At 47.3% G+C, this 13,918-nt stretch overlaps 1 protein-coding gene across 2 annotated transcripts in view; it reads right to left on the bottom strand.

Annotated features, from left to right (window-relative positions):
* Positions 1-13,918, bottom strand: part of TCF7L1 (transcription factor 7 like 1) — a 175,033-nt gene that overhangs the window by 18,687 nt on the left and 142,428 nt on the right. For both annotated transcript variants that reach the window (XM_030921812.1, XM_010359843.2), the window contains exon 4: positions 9,954-10,037. In XM_030921812.1, coding sequence (XP_030777672.1) covers positions 9,954-10,037 — 84 coding nt within the window. The remainder of the gene's footprint in view (positions 1-9,953; positions 10,038-13,918) is intronic.

Consider the following 13,918-nt stretch of genomic DNA (forward strand, 5'->3'; position numbering starts at 1 on the left):
AAATACAAAAAAGTAGCTGGGCATGATGGTACACGCCTGTGGTTCCAGCTACTTGCGAGGCTGAGGTGGGAGGATCACTTGAGCCCGGGAGGTGGAGGTTGCAGTGAGTCGAGATTGTGCCACTGCACTCTAGCCTGGGTGACAAAAAAGACAAATAGCTGACTTAAGACATAAAGTCTACAAAAATATTTTTTGAGAAACACAGAAAAGTGTAAAGAATGATACCACACCCAAAACCTGCCACGTGGGATTGTTTTTATAGCTTTTAAATTTTGTTCTTTTTTCTTAAATAAAACATCACAGAAAGTTAAATCTTCTTAAACACTCCACCAGTATGCTTCTCCCCACTTCCCAAAGGCAGCTACCATTTAAATGTTCCCATTCTCCCTTAAAAATATATACGACCAGTAATCCCAGCACTTTGGGAGGCTGAGGCAGGAGGATCACTGGAGCCTGGGAGGTCAAGACCAGCTTGGGCCATATAGTGGAACCCCATCTCTACAAAAAATAATCAGAATAGCTGGACGTGGTGGTGCACACCTGTAGTCCTAGCTACTTGGGAGGCTGAGGAGGGAGGAATGCTTGAGTTTGAGGCTGCAGTGAGCTATGATCATGCCACCGCACTACAGCCTGGGTGATAGAGTGAGACCCTATCTCAACAAAACACAAAAAAACGAAATCTGGGAGGCTGAGGCAGGAGAATTGCTCGAACCTAGAAGGTGCAGGTTGCAGTGAGCTGAGATCGCGTGCCATTGCACTCCTGCTTGGGTGACAAGAGTGAAACTCCGTCTCAAAAACAAAAACAAAACCACAAAACCAAAACCAAAACAAACACATACACATAAAAACAAAACCCCAGGCCGGGCGCGGTGGCTCACGCCCGTAATCCCAGCACTTTGGGAGGCCGAGACGGGCGGATCACAAGGTCAGGAGATCGAGACCATCTTGGCTAACCCGGTGAAACCCCGTCTCTACTAAAAAATACAAAAAACTAGCCGGGCGAGGTGGCGGGCGCCTGTAGTCCCAGCTACTTGGGAGGCTGAGGCAGGAGAATGGTGTGAACCTGACCGAGGTTGCAGTGAGCCGAGACTGTGCCACTGCACTCCAGCCTGGGCGACAGAGCGAGACTCTGTCTCCAAAAAAAAAAAAAACAAAAAAAACACAAAACCCCAAAAATAGGGATGTTAAAGGTGCTTCTGGTGAGGCTTCAGATAGAAATGGGGAACATGTTATTGAAACTAGTGGAAAGGTGATTCTTGTTACAAAGTGCGAAGAAACATGACTGAGTTATGTTGTAGTGTTTTGTGAAAGGTAGAACTTGTGAGTGATGAAATTAGGTATTCAGCACAAGTTATTTCTAAGCAAAGTGCTGAAGATGTGGCTTGGTTTCTCCTTACTGTTTATAGTAAAATGTGAGAAGTAAATTATTGTTAAGCAAAAAGGAACCAGAACTTGAAAATTTAGAAAATTCTCAGCCTAGCCTCATTGCAAAAAAAATGAGGTGTGTTCCTGAGAACACCAATGGTGTGGCTGGATAATCAGATAATAAAGAGACTGGGGTTATGACTCATGGATTCAATCAACCACCTCAGCAGAAATATTGCCCTTTTGGATTAAAGTGGACAAAGGACGAAGGGAAAGAAGGCTGTCAGACTTCTATAGAATGGGCTATAGTGATGCGGCTGCAAACATTTGTTATCCTTCAAGAAGAGGGAAGAATGACCCCAAGAGGGGATTCAGAAGGTGTGGCTGCCGCCCAGGGCCTCAGGGGCACAGCTCCCAGCTCCCATCCTGGTGGGCTGGAAGGACAGAGAATGAATGGTGCCAAAGAGGATTATTATTGAACCTTAAAATTGAATGGAACTCTGCCAGCAGACTGCCTTTAGACTTAAGACAGTAAGTCTTTCCTGCCAGTCTCCAGCCTGCCAGCCTACCCTCTTAAATCTTTCTCCCTCTACACATTCTCACTCACCCACTCACTCGTTCACTATACACACATATATTACCTTGGTTCTGTTTCCCTGGAGAACCCTAACACAGAACTGTTCCATATCTTTTTTAATTTTACTTTTCATATCAAGCTAAGCTGACTAGGAGAACTGTTCTATATCTTGATTGTGGTGAACTCATGTATGACTGTAGAAGTTTGTCAAAACTCACAGAACTATATACTTGTGTGGATTTCACTATATGTAAGTTGTATCTTAAAAATGGGGAGGTTGGGCATGATGGCTCATGCCTGTAATCCTAGTACTTTTGGAGACTGAGGTAGGAGGATCACTTGAGGCCAGAAGTACAAGGCCAGGCTGAACAACATAGTGAAACTCTATCTCTAATTTTTTTTAAATGGGGGAAAAGTACAAACGTATACAAATATATGCATAGGATGTTAACTTTAGCTTAAAAAATGGGGCTAGGTGCAGTGGCTCACGCCTGTAATCCCAAAACTTTTGGGAGGCCAAGGCGGGCAGATCAGCTGAAGTCAGGAGTTCAAGACCAGCCTGGTTAACACGCAAAACCCCGTCGCTACTAAAAAATACAAAAATTAGCCGGGCGTGGTGGCTGGCACCTGTAATCCCAGCTACTTGGGAGGCTGAGGCAGGGAGAATAGCTTGAACCCAGGAGGTGAAAGTTGCAGTGAGCTGAAATCGTGCCACTGCACTCCAGCCTGGGCGAAACAGTGAGACTCTGTCTCGGGGAAAAAAAAAAAAAAATTGGGCCAGGCATGGTGGCTTGTGCCTGTAATCTCAGCACTTTAGGAGGCTGAGGCGGGCGGATCACTTGAGGCCAGGAGTGCGAGACCAGCCTGGCCAACATGGTGAAACCCCGTCTCTAGTAAAAATACAAAAAAATTAGCTGCGCATGGCGGTGAACACCTGTAATCCCAGCTACTCGAAAGGCTGAGGCAGGAGAATCTCTTGAACCCAGAAGACGGAGGTTTGCAGTGAGCTGAGTTTGCACCACTGTACTCCAGTCTGGGCAAGAGTGAGACTGTCTCAAAACAAACAAACAACTGGAAACCATCTATATCTATATTTAAAATGTTTAAATAAAAGGCAACCAGGAAGAGAGAGGTGGCAAAGTTTCAAAGTTGGTAGATATTTCTGCCTTTGCACTAACTTCATGTAGATTTTTCTCTACACCTTCCTCTAATCCCTCAACTCCTTACTCCCTAGGTCCCTTTTCTGATTCTGGATGCTCAGCCTAACAGCTAAAATTTGCATTAAAAAAAACCCTGAGGCCGGGCGCGGTGGCTCAAGCCTGTAATCCCAGCACTTTGGGAGGCCAAGACAGGCGGATCACGAAGTCAGGAGATCGAGACCATCCTGGCTAACACTGTGAAACTTCGTCTCTACTAAAAAATACAAAAAACTAGCCGGGAGAGGTGGCGGGCGCCTGTAGTCCCAGCTACTCGGGAGGCTGAGGCAGGAGAATGGCGGTAAACCCGGGAGGCGGAGCTTGCAGTGAGCTGAGATCCGGCCACTGCACTCCAGCCTGGGCAACAGAGCGAGACTCCGTCTCAAAAAATAAATAAATAAATAAAATAAAAATAAAAATAAAAAAATAAAAAATAAAAAAAACCCTGAATATCTGACCACTTTCCAAAAAGCTGGATTAAGTCACTCTAAAGTTTTGGAGAACTGCAACCATTTCCAAATTACCTAGATTATTTGTCTTCTGGCCTCTGGCCCCATTTGCCTATAACTCAGTAGAGTTTACTAGGCATCTACCTGGACAGGTAGCATTTTGGTCACCAGATAGAAAGCAAGTTTTAAGTACACACACACACAACCCCCACCCCCAGACTGAAATACTATTGAACAAAATATTTGTGGGTTGTGGGATTATAGATCTTTTTCTGTGTTTTCTGGCATTTTCGCAAGAGTTCTACATAGCACATGCATTACTTTTATGGTTTCAAAAAAAGATTTTTTAAAATTAAAAAAGTTGTGAAAGAAAAAAGGAGTTGGATCTTGGGTAAATGTGGGTACAGAAGGGTTATTAACTTTTTACCAGACCGTTCATTCTTCCATTCATTCAACAAATGTTCCCGAGCATTACAACAGGCGCTCAGATGCGATTCCTGCCTTTGTGTCGCTTATATTCTAGAGGGGCATATATGTGTTTTGTGTGGCTGGACACAGTGCTCCTGGGGGAGAGTGGAGGGAAGATAGGCACCTGGCATGTTGGGGCCATGGCGAGGAGTCTGGATAATAATCTGCAAGTGATGAGATTACACTGATCGGATCTTACAAAGAGTTGCTTATATAATGTTACTGTTAGTCTTTAGAGCTTGTTTTGAAGGTGTAAAATCCAAATTATTAATACTTAACTTCATCCCGCACCCTGGCCCAGTTGTGACTTGCTTAGACATACTTCCTTGTTAGGCAGCTTCTACATGACTCACTAAATCTCTGCAAGTATGCAAGCTGTTTCTTTCACTTGCTCAACTCCCAGGGCAAACCTCATCTTAAATATTTTACTCCTGACTCTAAAATACATTTTATAATCTCAAGTATTTTAACAAAAAAGCCAGTGTCCAAACCTCTGTGACTCCCTCCGAAAAACCTTCAAGTCCTGTTCACATGTCTAGCCTGGAGAGCTGCATCGAGTAAACTGGGATGTCTCTAGGTCCTCCTTCCACTCTGCCTCTGGTCTGTGATTTGCAATTATAACAATGATCCTCAACTCTGGCTGCCCCTTAGAATCTCCTGGGGAGCTTAAAAACTAAGACACCAGCCGCACCCCAGACCAATTAAATCATATCCTTGGGGGATTAGATGCTAAATTCTATAGGCTCATTATCTCTGTTACCTCTGCAATCTGTCCATTTATTCTGGCACCTAATTCAGGCCCTCATTACCTCTTAGTTTTGCTAATTAAACAGTATTTTCATTGTTCTTTCCTTCTCATTTAATAATAGTAGAGGTAGTGGTAGTAGTGGTGGTGATGCTGGGAGTAGTAAGCTAATAGTTACTGAGGACTTACTTTGTGGTAGAGGCACAATTCTAGACTAATTACAATACACTGGCTCATTTTTGCACAACGACTCTATGAAGTCAGTCCTCTTCTAATCCCCATTTAATAGATGAGGAAACCAAGGCAAAGAGAGATGAGGTAATTTGCTTGGAGCTGCATAAATAGAAAGAGGTGGATCTGGGATTTCAACCAAGTGTATTATACAGCCTCCCACTCATATACCCTCCTCCTTGGGTATCTCAGGTTTTGCTCCTGCACATCCACACCTCTTGTTGGAATGAGATGCTCTGCCTCAAAAATTGAGAATGATGGTCTCTTCCCCATCTGTTGAATTCCCAGTTAATGTTAAGATTTTCTCCCATGGATGTTCCTTAAGTTTTTGAGGCCTGTTTCTGCTTTGCTATATTCGAATACAGACTATGGTAATATAACATATACTAGAAAATTATCCATGTTGCTATCTATAATGCCATGTGTGGCAACGGTTCATGCTTCTCTGCCCTTAGACAAAATAAGGGACCCCTGCCCCACCACAATGCAGAGCACACATCTGCAATGGTTAGACGTTTGTTTGGCAGTTGGAACTGTGGGTGAAGAACTTCCTTGAGAGTTCTACAACTCTCTTGATGGGATTTTATATATTTTTCTGTCACAAACATTGAGAGTAGTAAGTGATGATGAAGACCTGACTTATTTGAATAAAAGTCTAGAAAGAAAATGGAAGCTTAGAAAGGACAAACAACTGATTATGTGTATCAATACAGTATCTCAGAGTCAATGAAAAGATTTACAGGAAGCAGAGAGTAGTCAGGGCTTGGGTGTCAGTTGTGTTGCAAAAAAGCAGGAAAATGAGTGGAGTTAGTTATTAGATGGCGACTGGAGCGCTGAGCTGGGCTGCAGTGGAGTGGCAGAATAAAGGAGGTGACAGAGGTGTGGGAAGTCAGGCAGCAAACATTAAAAAAGAAACAGGATGGTGCTCACAGGAGCAGGAAGGCTGAACACAGGGTTTTTCTTTCATTTCTCAGAGAAGGATTGCTCTGTGCAAAAGGAAAAATGGGAAACTCAGAGTATAAGGGTTAGTTTTGTTTTTTGTTCACGACAGGGTCTCACTCTGTCATCCAGGCTAGAGTGCAGTGGCACAATAATGGCTCACTAAAGGTTCGAACTCCCGGGCTCAAGACAGCCTCCTGCATCAGCCTCCTGAGTAGATGGGACTACAGGTGTGAATGACTGCATCTGGCTAATTTAAAAAATTTTGGGGCTGGGCGCGGTGGCTCAAACCTGTAATCCCAGCACTTTGGGAGGCCGAGACGGGCGGATCACAAGGTCAGGAGATCGAGACCATCCTGGCTAACATGGTGAAACCCCGTCTCTACTAAAAAATACAAAAAACTAGCCGGGCGAGGTGGCGGGCGCCTGTAGTCCCAGCTACTCGGGAGGCTGAGGCAGGAGAATGGCGTGAATCTGGGAGGCGGAGCTTGCAGTGAGCTGAGATCCGGCCACTGCACTCCAGCCCGGGCGACAGAGCGAGACTCCGTCTCAAAAAAAAAAAAAAAAAAAAAATTTTGGCCGGGTGCAGTGGCTTACGCCTGTAATCCCAGCACTTTGGGAGGCCGAGGAAGGCAGATAATCCCAGCTACTTGGGAGGCTGAGGCAGGAGAATCGCTTGAACCCAGGAGGCAGAGGTTGTGGTGAACCAAGATCACGTCATTGCACTCTAGCCTGGGCAACAAGAGCGAAACTCCGTCCCCCCCCAAAAAAAAATTTTGTGTGTGTGTGTAGACATCTCACTATGTTGCCCAGACTGGTCTCAAACTCCTAGCCTCAAGCAAACCTCCCCCCTTGGCCTCCCAAAGTGTTGAGATTAAAGGTGTGAGCCACCACACCCGGCCCCCACGTGTTAGTTTTTTTTTTTTTGAGACAGAGTCTTGCTGTGTTGCCCAGGCTGGAGTGCAATGGCGCAATCTCAGCTCACTGCAACTTCCACCTTCCGGGTTCAAGCAATTCTCCTGCTTCAGCCTCACAAATAGCGGGGATTACAGGTACATGCCACCATGCTTTTTTTTTTTTTTTTTTTTTAGACAGAGTTTTGCTCTTGTTGCCCAGGCTGGAGCTCAATGGTACAATCTCAGCTCACTGCAACCTCCGCCTCCCGGGCTCAGGCGATTCTCCTACCTAAGCCTCCTCAGTAGTTGAAATTATAGGTATGCGCCACCACGCCTGGCTAATTTTGTATTTTTAGTAGAGACAAGGTTTCTCTACATTGGTCAGGCTGGTCTCGAACTCCTGACCTCAGGAGATCTGCCTGCCTCAGCCTCCCAAAGTGCTGGGATTACAGGCATGAGCCACTGCACCCGGCCTCATGTGTTAGTTTTTATAGGGAAATAATGTTCTTTTTTTTTTTTTGAGACAGAGTCTCACTCTGTTGCCCAGGCTGGAGTGCAGTGGCCGGATCTCAGCTCACTGCAAGCTCTGCCTCCTGGGTTTACACCATTCTCCTGCCTCAGCCTCTCGAGTAGCTGGGACTACAGGCGCCTGCCACCTCGCCTGGCTAGTTTTTTTGTATTTTTAGTAGAGACGGGGTTTCACCGCGTTAGCCAGGATGGTCTCCTGACCTCATGATCTGCCCATCTCCTGACCTCATGATCTGCCCGTCTCGGCCTCCCAAAGTGCTGGGATTACAGGCTTGAGCCACCGCGCCCAGCCGGAAATAACGTTCTTGAAAAGTAGATGGAGATGCGACAATATTCAGAGAGACACTAAGACAGAAGGCCCAGTCATCTCAGGTCTTCAGGAGTGGGCTGGGGGACGGCACAGGAGAGGTAGAGGAAGGCACAGATCTGAAACAGAGATGGCTGCGCTGGGGGGAGGTGCGGGGCACCAGCCAGGTCTAGGGTGGGCAGATGTGGTCCGGACATCCTCCACCAGGGCTGACTGGCACCACTAGAGGGCACCTGTGCCTCATGCTTGGCCACTACCCTGGCTTATGCCTGAGGTGTGGGGTGCTTGTTCAACCGGCAGCTTGTGCCTTGGCGACTGGCCGCAGAATCTGCTGCCTTTCCTGGATGGCTGGTCCTGCGACTCACGGTTCCTTCCACTGTCATCCTTGCCTGACTCCCTGGTGATGGCTGTGACAATCACCTGAGAGCTGCATGTGGCATCCCACTGTAGATCCCAGTGTAAAATCCCAAGGGCTCCACAGGAGTGTGTCTCCTGATTACTGGAAATCACACAGGCTCCCTGCACCCTTATTTATTTAGCTTTCTGTGCACATCTTCTTTCTCTTCTGCTAGACTCTAAGCTTTTAATGAGTAAGAATTATCAGCATCTTTTTTTTTTTTTTTTTTTTTTGTGAGGGAGTCTCGCTCTGTCACCCAGGTTGGAGTGCAGTGACTGGATCTCAGCTCACTGCAAGCTCCGCCTTCCAGGTTTACGCCATTCTCCTGCCTCAGCCTCCCGAGGAGATAGGACTACAGGCGCCTGCCACCTCGCCCGGCTAGTTTTTTGTATTTTTTAGTAGAGACGGGGTTTCACCATGTAGGCCAGGATGGTCTCGATCTCCTGACCTCGTGATCCGCCCATCTCGGCTTCCCAAAGTGCTGGGATTATAGGCTTGAGCCACCGTGCCCGGCCTAGCATCTCTTTTTTTTTTTTTTTGAGACGGAGTCTCACTCTGTCACCCAGGCTGGAGTGCTGTGGCCAGATCTCAGCTCACTGCAAGATCCGCCTCCCGGGTTCACGCCATTCTCCTGCCTCAGCCTCCCGGGTAGCTGGGACTACAGGCGCCGCCACCTTGCCCGGCTAGTTTTTTGTAGTTTTTAGTAGAGACAGGGTTTCACCGTGTTAGCCAGGATGGTCTCGATCTCCTGACCTCGTGATCCGCCCGTCTCGGCCTCCCAAAGTGCTGGGATTACAGGCTTGAGCCACCGCGCCCGGCCTCCTAGCATCTCTTAAAATGTCCTATGAGATGAAATAATGTCTGGGATTTGCTTTAAAACCCAATGTAGCGGGAGGGAAATTCTGGGTGAAGGGAACATGGGGATTCATTATATAATTCTCTCTACTTTTACACATCTTTAAAATTTTCTATAATTAAACTTTAATAAACATCACAGAAGCCCAATGCCTCATACCTAGTACAGGGCAGTAACAGTGAAGCCCTAGGTCTGCTTGTCTGTAAAATGCACAGGCCATGCAGGAGGGGGTTCCCTTCTAACCGCATCCCCTGATTCTGAGGCTCACTGTACAGTGGGCAAGCACCAGTTAGCTTGTGGGGTGAGTGCGTCTCAAGGCAAGTGTTGACCCAACCGCCCAGGAAAAGCCCAGGAAAGTAGGATATCTGGCTCTGTTCCAGGAGCATCTCTTATCAGCTATGGGTTTCAGTCCTTTGCATGTCCTGAGGAGGTCATAGGAACTGCTTGGACCTACTGCTCCAGTCTCCCAGGATTGTCTGCCCAGACCCTCCTTTCCAGCTGGTATTGTCACAGGGCCTGGCAGAAAAGGCTCGGATGCTCTGAGGAGCATTTGTTTGCATATGTCCTATTAAATTATTTCCTATAACATCCTGTACAGAAGAGCCTCTTCAACATTGCCTGGCAGCTATGAGGGAGAAGAGGAGGCAATTCTGGGTGAGCCTCAACAGGAGAGAGAGGCCACCCTTACCCACGCGAAGTGGGCAGCAGGTTCAGATGGCAGCCGGGAAGGATCGGAGGCAGGCTTCCGTGATGAACCAGGGTGAGCAGCCAGGGCCGTGGGGGTTGGGGGACAGCTCTTCCAATTACACAACATCCAAGGCGGTGTGGTGCGTGTGTTGAGGTCACAACCCAATTGTAGCCCCAAGCACTCAGCTCTTCCTCACTGTACTCACACATTTGAGGAAACACTGTTGGACCCCATCTGCTTCAGCATGATGGCAGAAGGCAGTGGCAAGGGATGAGGCCAGGAATAGTGGCCCTTTGGTGAAACAGACTTACCAAGTGTGCTGGAGATGGTGACCTCGTGTCCTTGACTGTGGCGCTGGAGGGGACATCGAGGAGGGGCCACTTCATCTGCAGGTACTGTACAGGGAACAGAAAAGAAAAAGCTGTTGGTAAGATGAGGCCTCACAAGTACCCACAGTTTGCTGGGCTCTGCTGTTAGGGCGCCGGGGCAGGCCATTGGGGTGGCCTGCATTTTCACGCCACATGCCCTGTACTGGATCAATTTCCAAATGATTATAACAGGGGAAGCATACATTTACAATCACCACCATTCTCACCATGCCCTCTGTCATTTTGGTGGGGACACAAATGGCAACTAAGCTGAAGTTTAAGTGGCGGTGAGAACCGATCCATTTCAGCACAATCAATCAACATAGTCAAAGAACCTATTGGTGAGGATCAAGTCCCCTCCCTATGCTGTAGTCATGGACAGGCAGAGCTGATCAAGGAAGCAGAGGCACCCAGACGGCCATCCTGCCCCATCCATTTCCATCACTTACGACATCTACACACAATGCTTCCCACGAAACAGCTGTCCAGAAGTACCTGGGAATGAACGAATAAAAGTCATCTGCCTGACGAGTCATGGGCAACATCTATCCCAACTCAAGGATGCTGAGCTTTACTTCATTATAGCGTCTCTCAACCTTGAAAAGATTACTCAGTACCCCATTCTTTCCCACATCAGTGCAAAAAACCCAAACCAAACAGTACCTCTCCAACACTCTCTCTCTCTCTCTCTCTCTCTCTCTCTCTCTCTCTCTCTCTCTCTGTCTGTCTCTGTCTCTCTCTCTGGCATGGCACATCCTTGCCAAGAGCCTGGAAAGAATGAGCTGAGTGGAGCAGCAGGCAGCAGCACTGGAAAGGGCCCTTCTGGACTCCGGAGCCCTGCATTCATGGGTTCAGGCTCTTACTCTGCCAACACAGGCTGTGTGACCCCGAACAAGTGATTAACAACTCTGAGTCCCAGTTTCAGCATCTGTAAGGCAAGGTTATTATCACTCACAGTACAGGTTGCTCAGAGGACTAGGGACAGTGCCACATATTGAACACAGTGCCTCACACATGGGAGACATTTGATAAATGACGCCTATTATTTCCATAAGCAAACCATTAGTCTTTGCCAGGAGCAAAAGCACACATGTTGTGTTAGTGTCAACACTGACAGGTTGCTTCTGGGCAGCAGACCCGCAAGCAGCCTCTTTGCAGAATTCTTGAGACTCCTTTAAGAATGAAAGCTGTAATGGAAAGTGGTGGCTCCAGGAAGTTTCACAGAAAGAAGTCTTTGGCTGGGTGCAGTAGCTCATGCCTATAATCCCAGCACTTTGGGAGGCCGAGGCAGATGGATCACTTGAGGTCAGGAGTTCAAGATCAGCCTGGCCAACATGGTGAAACTTCATCTCTACTAAAAATACAAAAAATAGCTGGATGTGGTGGCGTAGGCCTATAGTCCCAGTTACTCGGGAGGCTGAGGCAGGAGAATCACTTGAATCTGGGGGTCGGAGGTTGCAGTGAGCCGAGATTGTGCCATTGCACTACAGCCTGGACAACAGAGTGAGACTCTGTCTCAAGAAAAAAAAAAAAGAAGCCTTTGAATCATCCCTCGCTCTGGTCATGTAGTATCAGGAAAAACCAATCACAATTTGGCTCTGCTGTGTACAGGAGCAGGAGGGCGATGGGAAGAGCCCCAGAAGGCCCCTTTGCTCTTCATTCACCATAAGTCTTGACCGAGATGGCAGGGACTGGTCTTTCACAAAGGTGTCCATGGGCAGGAACAACTCAAGGCCACATGTGTCACAGACCAGCCTAGCACATGGGATGGGCCAAGCAGGCCTGGCATGGGAGACCTGGTGTGAAGTGGGAATGAAGCCCTATGAATTAGGACAGTCTTTTCACTTTATGACCTTTGTACCCCCACCCCTCAAATGGGGTCTCACCTCTGCCCCTGTCCTCTGCTACCCTATCTTCTTCCTCCCCTCCCACCACCACCCATCCCTTCCCCTACCCAGAGCCCACACACACTACATGAATTAACTGGGATTTCAATGCCTGTGGCAAGTTAAAAGCACTGGGCAAATATTGGTATTAGTTAAAACTCATTTCCACTGTGAATAACATTTGTGCTACATTTGCAGTTGTCAAAACATTTTCACACATAAAACCCAGTGTAATCTTCACAACAACCCCGCAATTACAAGTAGGGGTGACTACCCCAAATTTTAAAAGGAGCTAGGCTGGGTGCAGTGGCTACGCCTGTAATTCCAGCACTTTGGGAAGCTGAGGTGGGCAAATCATTTGAGGTTAAGAGTTCAAGACCAGCCTGGCCAATATGGTGAAACCCCATCTCTTACTAAAAATACAAAAATTAGCCTGGCGTGGTGGTGCACACCTGTAGACCCAGCTACTTGGGAGGCTGAGGCAGAAGAATCACTTCAACCTGGGAGGCAGAGGTTGCAGTGAACCGAGATCACACCACTGTACTCCAGCCTGAGTGACAGAGTGAGACCCTGTCTCAAAAAAAAAAGAAAAAAAAAAGAAAAAAAAAAGAAGAAGAAAAAAAAAAGGAGCTAATGGACATAAGCAAAGGCTAAACAGCTTGCCCAACTTCATACAAGAGAGCTGAAACCAGAGCCTAGGTCTCTTGACTTCAAATCCCACATCTTTCACAACACCGAGTCATAAAGCTTTTCCTAAGACTGTCTTCCTCAACTCCCCACTCACAGCCTTTTCTTTGCTCGGATGTGTTTTCTCTCTCCTTCTCTGTCTTGCACGGGGCTGGCCACCCAGAAACAGGTCCATGCATGTCAGTGTTCTCCTGGAGGGATGCTGAAGGTGCCCAGAGCTTGCACTTGAAGCCTAAACACCAGTTTTTCTAGAAGCAACAACTTGAACATTTCTGGTTTTAAAAATTGAACTGCAATAGCAACTATCAGGTGCTAAAGAGAAGTATCCCAAATGTATAGCCCCTAACATTAAACAGGACAGATGGGTTCCTAAAATCCATCAACTCTACCAGCATCTGCTCGCTATTTAGGGCCTCAAAGACAGACATTCATTCCTGTTGGCTTACCAGGGATGTCCTTAGATCATATGGGGGTGGTCCAAAGAAACGTGAACCCTAGTTTGGGACGGTGCTAGAGTTTTGGGTCTTAAATAATACTCTCAAGTGACCTTATAGATTGTCTGGCAGAGTTGGCTTGTAGGACTGTAGTGCAGGGTTTCTCAATCTCGGCACTATGACATTTTGGGCTGGATAATTTTTTTTATTGGGGGTGGTGGGCTGTCCTGTAAAGTTTAACAACGACTTTGGCCTCTAACTATAATACTAAATGCTGATGCACTCCCATACAGATAATCAAAAATGTCTCCAGACTTTGCCAAATGTCTCCTGGGGCTGAGGGAGAGAATCTTCCCTTTCCCAACTGAGAATCACTGCTCCAGTGGCCAAGGAGCTGGTACCTAATACACCGGGAGCTCCATGAGGGTTCGTCTGCCTTGGTGCTAGGGATATCAAGGTATAGGTACATTTATGTATGCTTGTCTTTTGTACACACATTCATAGTAAGGGTGTTCAGTAATAGCCACTCTTTTGGGTGTCTGACCACGCACTTGTTTTATCTACATAACAAGAAGTCTTGGCTTCTGCTGGGAGGAGACCACTGGCCGTGCCTACCATTGATACCTGGTCCCCTACAGACAAGTCAGGCAGTGTGAGGGAAAAGAGCAGAAAGGAGAGGTGGTCCTGGGAACAGTGAGCATCTCACTGGGACTCACCCTGCTCCAGCCATGCCTGGGGTGGTGTGAGGGCGCTGTGCAGGGAGGGACTCACTCTGGGAGGCAAGGGTATGGAGGATCGTCACTTACTCTTTTCTATTTGTCTTTTTAAGATTTGGAGATGACTGATGGGGATAGAGGAAGAGCTCTAAGACTTTGGAGCCCCTACAGCTTGGCCATGGACA

The sequence above is a fragment of the Rhinopithecus roxellana genome, chromosome 17 (assembly GCF_007565055.1).
Source record: "Rhinopithecus roxellana isolate Shanxi Qingling chromosome 17, ASM756505v1, whole genome shotgun sequence".
NCBI classification, from domain to species: Eukaryota; Metazoa; Chordata; class Mammalia; order Primates; family Cercopithecidae; genus Rhinopithecus; species Rhinopithecus roxellana.